General features: G+C 34.3%; 1 protein-coding gene across 2 annotated transcripts in view; it reads left to right on the forward strand.

The window, feature by feature from the left end:
- The window catches only part of RASA2 (RAS p21 protein activator 2), a 112,436-nt gene that overhangs the window by 82,322 nt on the left and 17,635 nt on the right, over positions 1-12,479 (forward strand). Inside the window, exons 16-19 of one of the 2 annotated variants that reach the window (XM_045539357.1) lie at positions 1,480-1,563; positions 1,997-2,074; positions 5,916-5,989; positions 6,529-6,638. In XM_045539357.1, the coding sequence (XP_045395313.1) occupies positions 1,480-1,563; positions 1,997-2,074; positions 5,916-5,989; positions 6,529-6,638 (346 nt within the window). The remainder of the gene's footprint in view (positions 1-1,479; positions 1,564-1,996; positions 2,075-5,915; positions 5,990-6,528; positions 6,639-12,479) is intronic. The other variant, XM_045539358.1, reaches the window with a different exon arrangement.

Below are 12,479 nucleotides of genomic sequence, written 5' to 3' on the forward strand. Positions count from 1 at the left end.
TAAGTACCGATGCCAGGCTGCCATATAACTAAGGTCCTGATCATCCATGAAAGGCAAGGTCACCAATGAAAAATTATGGTGGCAGATGGTAGCAGGAGAAAATTTAGTACAGCTTATATATAGATTACACCAGGAAATCAACAGTATCTGAATGACGTGATTGTCAGATAGTAGTCAGGGCCATGTAAACAAACCTCTGATGTGCGGAAATTATATAAAATATGCTTTGTTCTTTTTTGTTTTAAAGTAGTGACCTGAAACACTAAATTTAAAATAAAATTTGAACAGGGAAATCTTGGTGAAATTCAGTTTACTAGGACATTTTGAAAAATTCTATTTTCTTCAAAGGCAGAGAATTGTAGGGACCTTTTATAGATACAATGAAATCCTGGAGGTCCTAGCTAAAATATTTTCTGAATAATTTTAATTTAGGTGTGTAACTGTTCCGTAAGTATTATCATAATGATCACATCCCAGATATTCCTTCTTTTCCAGATTGCCTTATATCCTGATCATCTCTTCCCCTTCACCTTCATTACCTGTTTTCAATGTGGGGATACTAAAATACTAAGGAATGTCTACCAAAAACTAAACTAAAGCTTTTTGTGTCTCAGTTTTTCTGGGTATATCTTTAGAGAGAAGATACTGTTTACTTGAATCCCTAAAACAAAGAAAAATGGTCTATGTCTTGATAAAGGCGTTGTTTGCACAGATGTGTGGATTGGTGGAAACTCAACAGGCTATACATTTAAGACCTGTTCATTTCACTGTATGGAAATTATACCTCAATTGAACAAAAAAAAAAAAAAAGAAGAAGAAGAAGGAACAAGGGCTCATGGAACACTATTTAGTCAATTTTATTTACATTTACTTATTTCAGGTAGACAGGCCTGAAAAACACCATGGATAATAGACCCAAATATTTGCCCCCCGTAAGAGTCTATATGAACTGGGTGACTTCTCATTTCCTAAGATACATTTGGGTCTTTGCTTCCATGGTGACAGGAGTTGATTGCACAAGCCATATAAAGTATTGAATATGCTTGGAGATAAGTTGAACACATAAAATTTGGAAAACTTAAAATTGACATTTTAAGTTATAAGGTAGAAAAAGGTAGATGCTTTTGACATCCCAAAAGTGAATATAATTTGTTAGGTAATCCAACTTAAGATACTGTACTAAACAACTTATTTATCTGTAATATTGATCAAATTGTGGCTTTAAAAAGTAAGACATCATTAAATAAAATCACTTTGGGAGGAATTGTCAATTACATATGGTTTCTTTAGTCTCTTAATTCCTTAGTCCAGTGAGTTTTACCCAGCCTTAGCTAGATTTTAACTATGTTGGTAGTTTGAATGAACATTTTTGAGTCACTGTTTTAGAGCAATGTAGCCCATTCACTCTATTCTACTTTTTATACAAATTATATTTCTTGAAAACTTAACAGGAGTTTTGGTTTTTTTTACATTCTTTAGGATGCACAGACAATTAGAACATTAACTCTCATCTCAAAAACCATTCAAACTTTGGGAAGCTGGGGAAGTCTATCCAAAAGCAAGGTAAGCCTTTACATCTTTTATTTTGTTTTCACACTTCTAAATGTTGTTATATCCTATGGTTCTTTCTTCTTCACTTACCTTCTTCCAAATTAAAAACGAAACAATACTGAACAATACATATATACAGACACAATAGCTGTCTTTTAGGTAGATATTGCTTCCTAGTCACCTATTAAAGAGGAGTTTCATTTAAACTGATAAACCTAAGAGGGGGAGCCACTCTAGTAAGAAGATGAAGGAGTGATCTATTTATCGGTTTGTCTATGCCATAATCATCTAACAGCTTTGAAAGAAGTCTTCAGAAGCTCTAAGCCTATAACTCTCTGGAAATATTGAATCCTTTTAGGACTTAATCCTCAGCTTAAAAATACAGTTCATTATATTCTTACTTCTCTATTTAACACATATAAATCCTGTGTTTGTTTTTTCTTAGTCAAGTTTCAAAGAGACATTCATGTGTGAATTTTTCAAAATGTTTCAAGAAGAAGGATATATTATAACAGTTAAAAAGGTATGATTGTTTTATTCTGGAAATGTTAACTTTTCTTGTCATACAGCAGGGTGGAAATAACATTTCATATTATTCCTAGGAGTCTCCAGTTTAAAAACACAATAATGTGTTTAAAAACACAATAAATAAACTGTCCATCAAAAAGACTCCCTTTTTCCTCTTACACAAGCTATGTTTTTCAGCTGCAAAAATACCTAAACAAGTTTTAGCAACAGCTACTTTTGCCAGTGTTTTTGTAACACCATTACAAATGTGTCTAGGATTAGGATTTCTCAGAGCATCCCTATTGACATTTTAGGCCGGATAATTCTTGATTGTGAGGGGCTAGCCTGTGCACTGTATAACATTTAGCACCATCCCTGGCTTCTACCCATTAAATGCCAGTAGTGTTTGACAGCCAAAATGCCTCCAAACATTGCCAAATGCTCTCTGAGGGACAAAATTGCCTCTGGTTGAGAACTCCTCCTGGTCTAGGGGTAAAGGCTTAATATGATCCCTGATGTGTAGTGGGCACTAGCCATATAAATTTATGGTAGTAACCTGAGGAAAGTTACTATAAATTAAAATGTACAAAAGCCTACAGTATATAATATCCTAACCTTAGATCTACAACACACAAAAATTACTGTGCTTAGAAGTTGAAAATGTTTTGAAAGGATCTTTAATTTCTGGAGTCCATAGTCCTGAATCATCTAAACAAAATGTAACATTATTGTAAAACCCTGAAAACTTGTAAAGAAAAGTTGTTTTGAAGTACATCTAAACTAGGCTTGAAGAAAGTACTGTATCTTATTTATCACAATCCTAACTTAATGAATCCAAATTAGCAAAGCCAAATTTTAAAGACTTCATTCCATTTCTGTAGCATGATCAGCAGTTCATTGCCAAAGGTATATTTTGTTACAATATATATTTGGACTTTAAAAAAAAATACTTTTATTAGGGACTCAGTAAATGAAAATGATTTAAAAAGTTAAAATCCAGGAATTTTTTTCATCTAGAATGTTGTGCTTTCAACCAAATTTTTTTAAGGCAACCATTGAAGGCTTTTGAAGAGAAAGTCTTTCAAAAGAATAGGCAAAGAAAAAGCTGCCCTTTTATTTTTAGGACATTGTTGAACCATTTGTGAGACTGTGTAGGCAGACTTTTGTTGGCAAGATTATGATGTACTGTCTTTTGTTTGGGGTTGTTTTTCCATGTTTTATGACCTAGGCTATGGTAGCATCTGACTTTTTTTTTTCCTTATAGAATGTGTAAAGTTGATAATGTCAGCAGAGAGAGGATTTAAGGGTGCCAGGAGTTTAGTCTGTTCCTGATCTACCCTGAGTCACCCACTCACTTTCTAATGGACTGTTACCAGAGTATGCCTCCTGTCTCAGATTTGGTTCTAGAATCCTAAGCTGGCATAGAATATTTTGCCCTAATATCCTAGTTTTATTTATTTTTTGAGTTAAGTCTGGTATGTGGAGTGCTAGAAATTGTAAAAGCTTATGAAACCAAATTTCTCATTTCATATTGACACTTTCACTAGTGACATTGACCATCACTCCTAAAGAAAATAGTTTATAACTCCAAATTGTATACTATTCCCCATAGAGTTTAGGAAGGATAACCTGAATAGTTCTATAAAAAGGGTGACCCTATAATTTGGTGTCTAAACCAGGACACTTTGACTATGAATGATTATTGTGAGACAATAGGCATGGTCCTGTCAGGAATGGTTGTGAGCAAACTGGGACCTACAGTTGCTCTGTCTGTAGTCCATCTTAATTAATGTGTTTTCTTTTACTTTATAGTTTGTATTTATCCCATAGTTCCTTAAAATTATGATAAATAATTATAAATAAATTTATAAATATTTGTTAAATCAATCAAATGGCATCAGGTAAATACTAAGAAATGAAATATTCAAATAACTCTGTTACTTTCCATTAGTGGATGGTCCATCTGTGAGAACTGAAGATGTGATAGGACACTTACTTAGTTCCCTTAGCTTAGGTACTTGTACTTGCCTCATCCACATATAATGCAAAAGGAACTTTGTTCTTGTTTTTTCACTTACCAAGATTTCCTTCCAGCAAACTAGGAGTAAACATTCCATTTGAAAACCCCACAAGTATGGGCTCTGGTGGGCAACCTATAGCCAGTCTAGGAGAATTGTCCCTACAAATTCTACTTTACATCTCCACTGAAGCCTCAGTATCATCCTTACTGGAATGTGCTTTGTTTTTAAGTCCTAAGCAGAACAACATAGAAAAGTATAAAGGAAAAGGCAAGGAAATTCAGACCTTCTCTGAGTTTGTAATATCCAACTAATGAACTAAACAAATGGGTAGTTCATTTAGGGGGCAAAATAGGTTTCTTCTCTAAGAACAAGAATTATTCCTTGAACTGCTAATTTCCCTTTCCGATGAAGAGATAGCTACATGCTAGGAAGCCATTGACCAGTCATGGTAGCATTTTTTTTTTTTTTCTTTTTTTTGGTAGAGACTAGATCTTGCTATGTTGCCCAAACTGGTCTTGAACTCCTGGTCTCAAGTGATCATCTCACCTCAGCCTCCCAAAGTACTGGGATTACAGGCTGAGCCACCACACCCAGCGAAGGTAGCATATTTATGAAGTGAAATGCCCTTCCCTGGGTGACTTGCCATTACTAAAGACGGATACTCCAAATTTTGTTAAGCTACCACATTCCCACATTCTCTGTAGGAAGTTTATAAATGGTAATTTGATTTCCAGATTATCTCAGAGAACCCACTCACATTTCATTTATAACTGTGAAAGACCATCTTTCAGGGCTAAAATCAGTTATGTGTAGTAGAAGTCAGTAAACTCTTTTCTGTAAAGTGCCAATGAGAAAATATTTTAGGCTTTGCTGATCACATAAAGTTTCTGCCACATATTCTTCTTTGTTTTTGTAACCCTTTAAAAATGTAACTACAGGTTGAGTATCCCTTGTCCAAAATGCTTAGAACCAGAAGAGTTTTAGATTTCAAGTTTTTTCAGATTTTGGAATATTTTCATTATATATGTTCTTACTAGTTGAACATCCCTCATGTGAAAATCCAAAATTCGAAACATTCCAGTGAGCGTTTCCTTTGAACGTTAAGTTGCCACTCAAAAAGTTTTGGATTTTGGAGCATTTGGGATTTTTGGATTTGGGATGCTGAACCTGTATTCTTAGAAAAACAGGCTGCAGGTCAAATTTGGTCCACTGGTCCGTAGTTTGGTGATCCTTGACCTACGGTAAAGGTTCATAATCCTATATGTAAAATCTTAGGGACCAGAAGTATTTCAGAATTCAGTTTCTCAGAGTCTCAAATGGTAATCGGTATATACTATATGTAACAGCCCCAGTGGAGCCTAGGGTAGCACCCCATAATCAAATACATTAATTTTCATGTAGCATAGTATTAATATGTGAATCCTCACACTAAATAAGATAAATTCAGACTATAAATAGCCTTACACCAGTTCAGGTTAAGTTATATCCCCAGATGAGTTTACTATGAATCAAAGATTAAAAAAAAAAACAACTATCTATATTCAAAGCTTTATGTATTTCACAATTGCAGTTAAGGAATTTTGGTTTGATTTATTTCTATAGGGAAATATATTTTGGGTTTTAAATAACTTAAGAATAAGGTTTTTATAATACACCTGTCATTTGTAAATTAGGGACTTCTACAATTAAATACATGTTTTGTTTTATAAATTATTATTATGTCTATTTTTTAATATTTAATAACTTCACAATATAATCAATGACATGTAAGATAAACTAAATTTTTCATAATGTACCTTATCGCACAGTGTAATATTTGCCCATTTCCCTATTTAGTTCTTGGATGAAATTTCATCTACTGAAACTAAAGAGTCCAGTGGTACGAGTGAGCCTGTGCACCTGAAAGAAGGGTAATTTAATGAAATTAGAAATGAAAATCATGTTTCAGTATAGACATTAAGTAAGTACAAAAAGCATGAGTCTGAGAGTAAGGAGATCTGGGTTTGTGTTCTGTGCTAGAACTGCCTAAGACATCAGTCAGGTAAGTCACCCTCACTATCCTACAAACTTTGGGCATGACTCCCTGGCCATACAGACCCAGAGTTAAAAAAGTTTTGCTATTATGGTAAGATTGTAGGTATGAGAGTGCTTTGAAAAAGTGATAGCACTATTCAGTCTTAAAGTGGTTATTATTGGAAGTTAAGAGAGGGAATCACTCATGTGGCCCTTATTTGTTCTGTATAGCACAAATGAGAATATTAAATTAAAACTTTATTGCCTTAGTATGGCCAAAATAAATGCAGGAGTCATAAATGGCAAAGATATTTTCATATATTTAATATAATCTTACACAACTATTCATATCATTTAAAATCAAAGGACAATTCTTTGTTTTGGATTAACTATTTTAATTTTTGTAGCTAAATGCTTACATCTGTTATTTTGGCAGTGAAATGTATAAAAGAGCTCAGGGAAGAACTCGGATTGGAAAAAAGAATTTCAAGAAAAGATGGTTCTGCTTAACAAGCAGAGAGCTCACCTACCACAAACAGCCAGGTAGTTGTGTTTATGCTTTATTGTGGGGTTTTTCCTAGTCCTTGGTGAAGATTTCTTTTTTGCTGCTTAATGCAACTCCAGTGAGTCCTTTCACTAATATTACTGTAGTTTATAGTTTCTCACAGTGATACATACACACTAAAAATGAAATAAATATATGACTAGTGACACGATGTAATAACATTTTTCTCACATTTCTTGTCTTGCTAAAAATGATGTTCCTTCAGTGTGTTCTGTTTTCTAAAAATCCCTGGTAAATCTCTGCTATTTTACAATCAGTATATAAGGAGCAACAGTTAAACCTCTTAGAACTTGGAAGTTTCTTTAACTCTCAGAACCAAATTATTAAGATTCAATACCTAATAAATGAGAATATTTCCATGGTTTGCTGGAAAATATCAGCCAAAAATGCCCACAGTCATACCACAGATTGTGATCCCTATATAATTATCAGAGTCATCATAGGCTGTTGGCCAACCTAACCCCCCAAGATGGAAGATTTAATAATTTGCCTCCTGAGAAAACTGTTGCCTTCACAAATGGGTTATTAAGTATGAAATGTCCAATTTCCTTAAGTACTACCTTTGACAGTTGATATCTCTGACATTTCACTTTGACACTTGTTTTATTGTGAAGGTATATCCTCATTCTTTCAAACGCATGGTTTGGCTTGTGATTATCTTTCAAATTTTTTTAAGAGAATTTTTGTGAAACCATGGATAAGTCAAAAATTCGTGTTATTTTCAAATATGAGTTCTGTCATGGAACCAGTGCAGTGCATATAGCTCAAATCATCAACAAAGTGTTTGGAAAGGAGGTGGCTAATGAACACACAGTAGATGGATGCTTTGAGAAGTTTCATTCTGATGATTTTAATCTTGAAAATGAGCCATGTGAGCTACCTGAGGCCAAGGTGGATAATGATGAACTGAAAGCTGTAGGAGAAGTGAATCCATCTCAACCTACGCATGAATCAGCACCAAGGTTTGACATTACTATTCCAACTATTGGACCATTTGAAACAAATCGGCATGATAAAAAAAGCTGGATAGACAGGTACCACGTGAATTAAATGAGTGTCAGAAGAGAAATCATCTCAAAGCTTGCCTTTCCTTGCTGTCACAGCATAAAGGTGAAACATTTCTGCACCATATTGTTATGTGTGATGAAAAATAGATTCTTTTTGACAATTTGCAAGCATTTAGCACAATGGTTGGTTAAAGATGAAGTGCCGAAACGCAATCCAAAACTGAATATTCATCAAAAAAGGCTAATCATGTCTATTTGGTGGTCCATTGCTGGTGTTATCCACTACAACTTCATGAAACCTGGTCAGTCAATTACAATGGATGTCTACTGCAACCAACTGGATGAAATGAGGAGGATCCTTGCGATTAAGCAGTAGAGATTGGTCAGTAGAGACAGTCCAATCCTCTTGCAAGACCACATGTTGCACAAACAATGCTGCTGAAACTACAGAGGCTGGACTTGGAAACTCTGTCATCTACTGTATTCACCAAACCTCGCACCAACTGACTACCACTTCTTTTAGGTTTTGAGCCACTTCTTGCAAGGAAAAATATTCAATTCTCAAGAAGCTGTGGAAAACACCTTTGCGATTTCATCGCCACTCACTCTCCAGGCTTCATTTGCTGCTGGCATAAACAAACTACTGTTAAGATGGCAAAACTGTGTCGATAGTTTAGGTGCATACTTTGATTAATTTTACTGATTCTTGTTTGAGATATAATAAACTAAACTTTGATTTGAAATTGGACATTTCATATTTAATGACCTGATATTTGTTTTAAAAAAGCTATCTTCGTATGATGTGATTTGAGAGCTCCACAGAGGTAAAATTTGTGCCTCAGTAGATTGACACGATGTTTAAAATGCCCTCCTTTTAAGTTTATTCCTTTAGCATAAGCATTATCCACAGAAGGCCATTAGTTTCTGATATTTTAGCAAGAAGAAGTTAGCGTCTAGATTGCACACAATAGAATCCCTTTCATCAAAAGTGATCAGGATCCAAAGATGTTCACTTAACCAAAAAGGTCAAAGTAAGAATCATTAAAAAATAAAAAGATACATACATATCTTAAATATTTATGTATTTGTTTACCAATCTTTTGATAGAGAACCAATATCTTTTACTATAGAGCTATAGATTAGATTTCCTCTTTTGTCTTTCTTATGTAAATATACCCATAATGCATCACTTTTCGGGTGATTTCATCAAAGTGAATCTAGAACCTAGAAAATTGAAAAGTAATCCAATTACAGAATCCTTTTAGATTTTCAGGATAGTCACCCTAGTCTTTTACAGCTGTCATACCTCCATATAAATCATCTTTTTTTGTGTGGGTTTGGGTCTCCTCCTTAGAAGCTTTTTAAAGCATTTTCTTCATTTTCAAATAAATAATAAGCCTCTTGGTAGGGGCACTTACTTTGTCACTTTACATAATATTTTAAGTAAATTATAATTACAACATGGAAAACTAGCATAAATTGGTGTGGGAACAAACCCAATGGACTTGATAAGCAAAACAGACTAACAACCAGTGGAAGCAGAAGAGTGCAGGCTTAATAGAGAGTTCGCCTAGCAACCACAAGCATTCAGCATCCCATGAGCATCATGCCATATGTTTTACAAAGGAGATGGAGAGCTTCAGTTAATCCATCAAATCTGTTAAGTAAAGATGTGTTAAAGAGAATTTCTGCAGAATTTCTCTCTTAACAGCAGAGAGTCTCTGGAATGATAATACAAACATCAGGCATAGGGTGCTTTCAGCAGAATCTAGACACATGTTAAGTAGAGTGCTTCAGTAGAGATTCTTGAATAGTAGAGTGATAAGAAAAAATTTTTATTTAATTCTTCCTTAGGAACGGCTTAGCCAGAATGACTACATATGTCCAAATATATTAGTAAGATACAAGAAACGAAATGCATTTTATTTTTAGGCACACAGATAACTTGTTATAGCATTTACATATTCAAATAACTAAAGATCAATAGGCTATGTACTTGCCCTTCCAGACAGGATTTTTTTAAGCTAAGCATATTTTGAATGTTTTAGAAATTATACGTTATATTGACTACTATATAAATATTCTCACCAAGGTATAGCATAGGTGCTAATTATTTTTATATTAACAGTACATTTAAATTAAATTTAAGATAAGTTAGTCATTCCCTATAAGTGAGTTATTTTTCCTCATTTAAAGCATTTTTTTAATCTAAACCAATATTCTAAAGTCTTTTTTGATTTATAATCTTCTTTAAGAATTAGATAGCTATGGGCCACCTACTTCTGGAAAACTGCATATACAAATGAGGATTTCATAGATCCAAAGTCCGTCCACAGAGTTCTCAAGTTAAGAACCTCTTTCTATCTAGTGATCTTAAGAGGATAAAATTCTGTAGAATGATTAGGCTACTTAAGGTATAAAATAGACACATTAGAAGCTACATTGTTTTCAGGCCTTAACAAATTTTAAATGTTGGAATGACAATGGAGAAATGAGGCATGAGGTTTTGAGATTATTTACCAAAGCCTACAGTTTTAAGCATCCATGCTTTTTGTTTTAACTATTTTGATGGATTTTTCCAAAATGTATTACATGCTTCCCTGCCTTCTAAAAAAGAGTTCATTGAACGTAAGTTACATTTTCTAGATGACTTGGGGGGCTACCATTGATAATATTAATTATTATATGGTACTCTGATTTAGTGATGTTTTCAGGGCTGCTTAAAGGTGTGTGCAGATGTTTACTCCAGCTAAATGCCTTTACTCCCCAGCTAAATGCCTTGAACTGCTATGCTTTTGTGTTCCTGTGTTTGCTTTACATAGTTTTTCTCTCTCTCTCTAAGTAAATCTATCACCTTAAATTTCTTGTAATAACCGTGAACCAAGACCAGCCTGAGCAAGAGCGAGACCCTGTCTCTACTAAAAATAGAAAGAAATTGTCTGGCCAACTAAAAATATATATAGAAAAAATTAGCCAGGCATGGTGGTGCATGCCTGTAGTCCCAGCTACTCAGGAGGCTGAGGCAGTAGGATCACTTAAGCCCAGGAGTTTGAGGTTGCTGTGAGCTAGGCTGACGCCACAGCACTCTAGCCCAGGCAACAGAGTGAGACTCTGTCTCAAAAAAAAAAAAAAAAACAGTGAACCATAATATACCATCTTACTCCCATCCCTATGACCCACCTCCATTTTTTACTGCTAATGTCCTGAGTGAGGATGCAAGTACTGTGTTTGTTAAAAATTATACGTAAGAATAAAAGGCTTTGAGTGAGGATGTTGGGACTTTTGCCTGTGAATAAAGTACCTGGGCTTGGCATTCTCTGGTTGTTCAGCAGATGTTTTTGCTTACTTCCCGTTTCCTTCTTGTTTCCTAGATACCCAAGACCGCTAGTTCGTAGTCTCTTCGAAGCAACACTTACTATGTGACTTGGGTATCTGAAAGAATACCTCCCAAATTTTCTATAACATGGTTCTAAATCATTGAGTCTTTCATTCTATCTTCCTGCTACACAATGGTATTCTGAATCAAATATTTCTACCACTTAGAATCAAATAATATGACCCTTTCACAATTTTCTGGAAAAAGAATTAACAGAATTTTCTCAGTTTTAAGGATTTTTCTCCAATAAGTATAAATTTTTGATGCCCACTTAGGTCATTGCTAACAAGCAATAGTAAGCAACTAAGTATACAGTTTAAATCAACATGTAGCGAGTGAATATCAGATACTCAGTTAGCTGTTAGTTATGATTACTTTGGCAGGTTTTTATGGGCCTGAGTGATTACACTTACAGTTTTATATTACTATACTGTAATGTATTCATTTTCTACATAAATGTTTTCCTAGTTATATGCTGGAAGTAAACAAGTTATTGATATTCCAGCCTCTTTATGTCTCATCCAGCCTCATCTTATACGCTCTCCATATGTAGCTTCCCCAAGCTAGTTCTTGTAGTTCCTTTAAGTTGTGCTCTTTAATAGTCATGCTTTTGTATATGTTCTACTTAGAAATTCCTTTCTTTTCTTCTTTACCTGTATAATCTATTGTCCTTCAAGCCCCAGATTGTCAGCTTTTTATGGAAGTTATTTTTAAACCTCTGGCCACCTATTCCCTTACTTTGTTTCTTTAGCTACCTTCGCAGTAACATCTGTCACACTGTGTGATCATTACTTTTGTCCATCTCTTTCCCTAGTCTTTAAGATCCTTAGTGGTAAGCATCATATTATTACTAGTGGCATAAAAGCATTTAGTAAATATTCTTCAAAGAACACCCAGTATTCCACATGTGCTATCACCTGAATTACTTGTATAACCCATTGCTCTAGATTTCTGAAATTTATACCAAGCATACTAATAGATTATTAACAAATTCATCTTTGAAATTTCATTCTTATAGAAAAAGTAGCTCTTGCCTACTTTTGGGAGACCTATTACACACAGATGTGTATACACAACTTCCATGTAATATCAAATGTCCTAACTCATACAGCTTATGGGCAATGTAAAAGAAACTTCCATGATGTTTTAAACATAAATGCTCAATACATTGAAGTTGACTTGGTTTTCACCCACTGATATTTTCATACATAGGCTCTACAATATTTTTTTCTTTGATAGCTGAAGAACAAAATACATCATTGATTCAGTCATGCATTCAGCAGGTACTTTATCAGTACCTACTATATGCCAGACACTGTTCTAGGCACTAGAGAGAACAGTAGTGAACAAAACATACCGAAATCCCTGCCCTTGTGGATTGTATAGGTTAGTACTGATAGACAATAAACCGCAGTAATAAAAAAAGAAAATTATATGTA

This window comes from Lemur catta, chromosome 1, assembly GCF_020740605.2.
Source record: "Lemur catta isolate mLemCat1 chromosome 1, mLemCat1.pri, whole genome shotgun sequence".
Lineage (NCBI taxonomy): Eukaryota > Metazoa > Chordata > Mammalia > Primates > Lemuridae > Lemur > Lemur catta.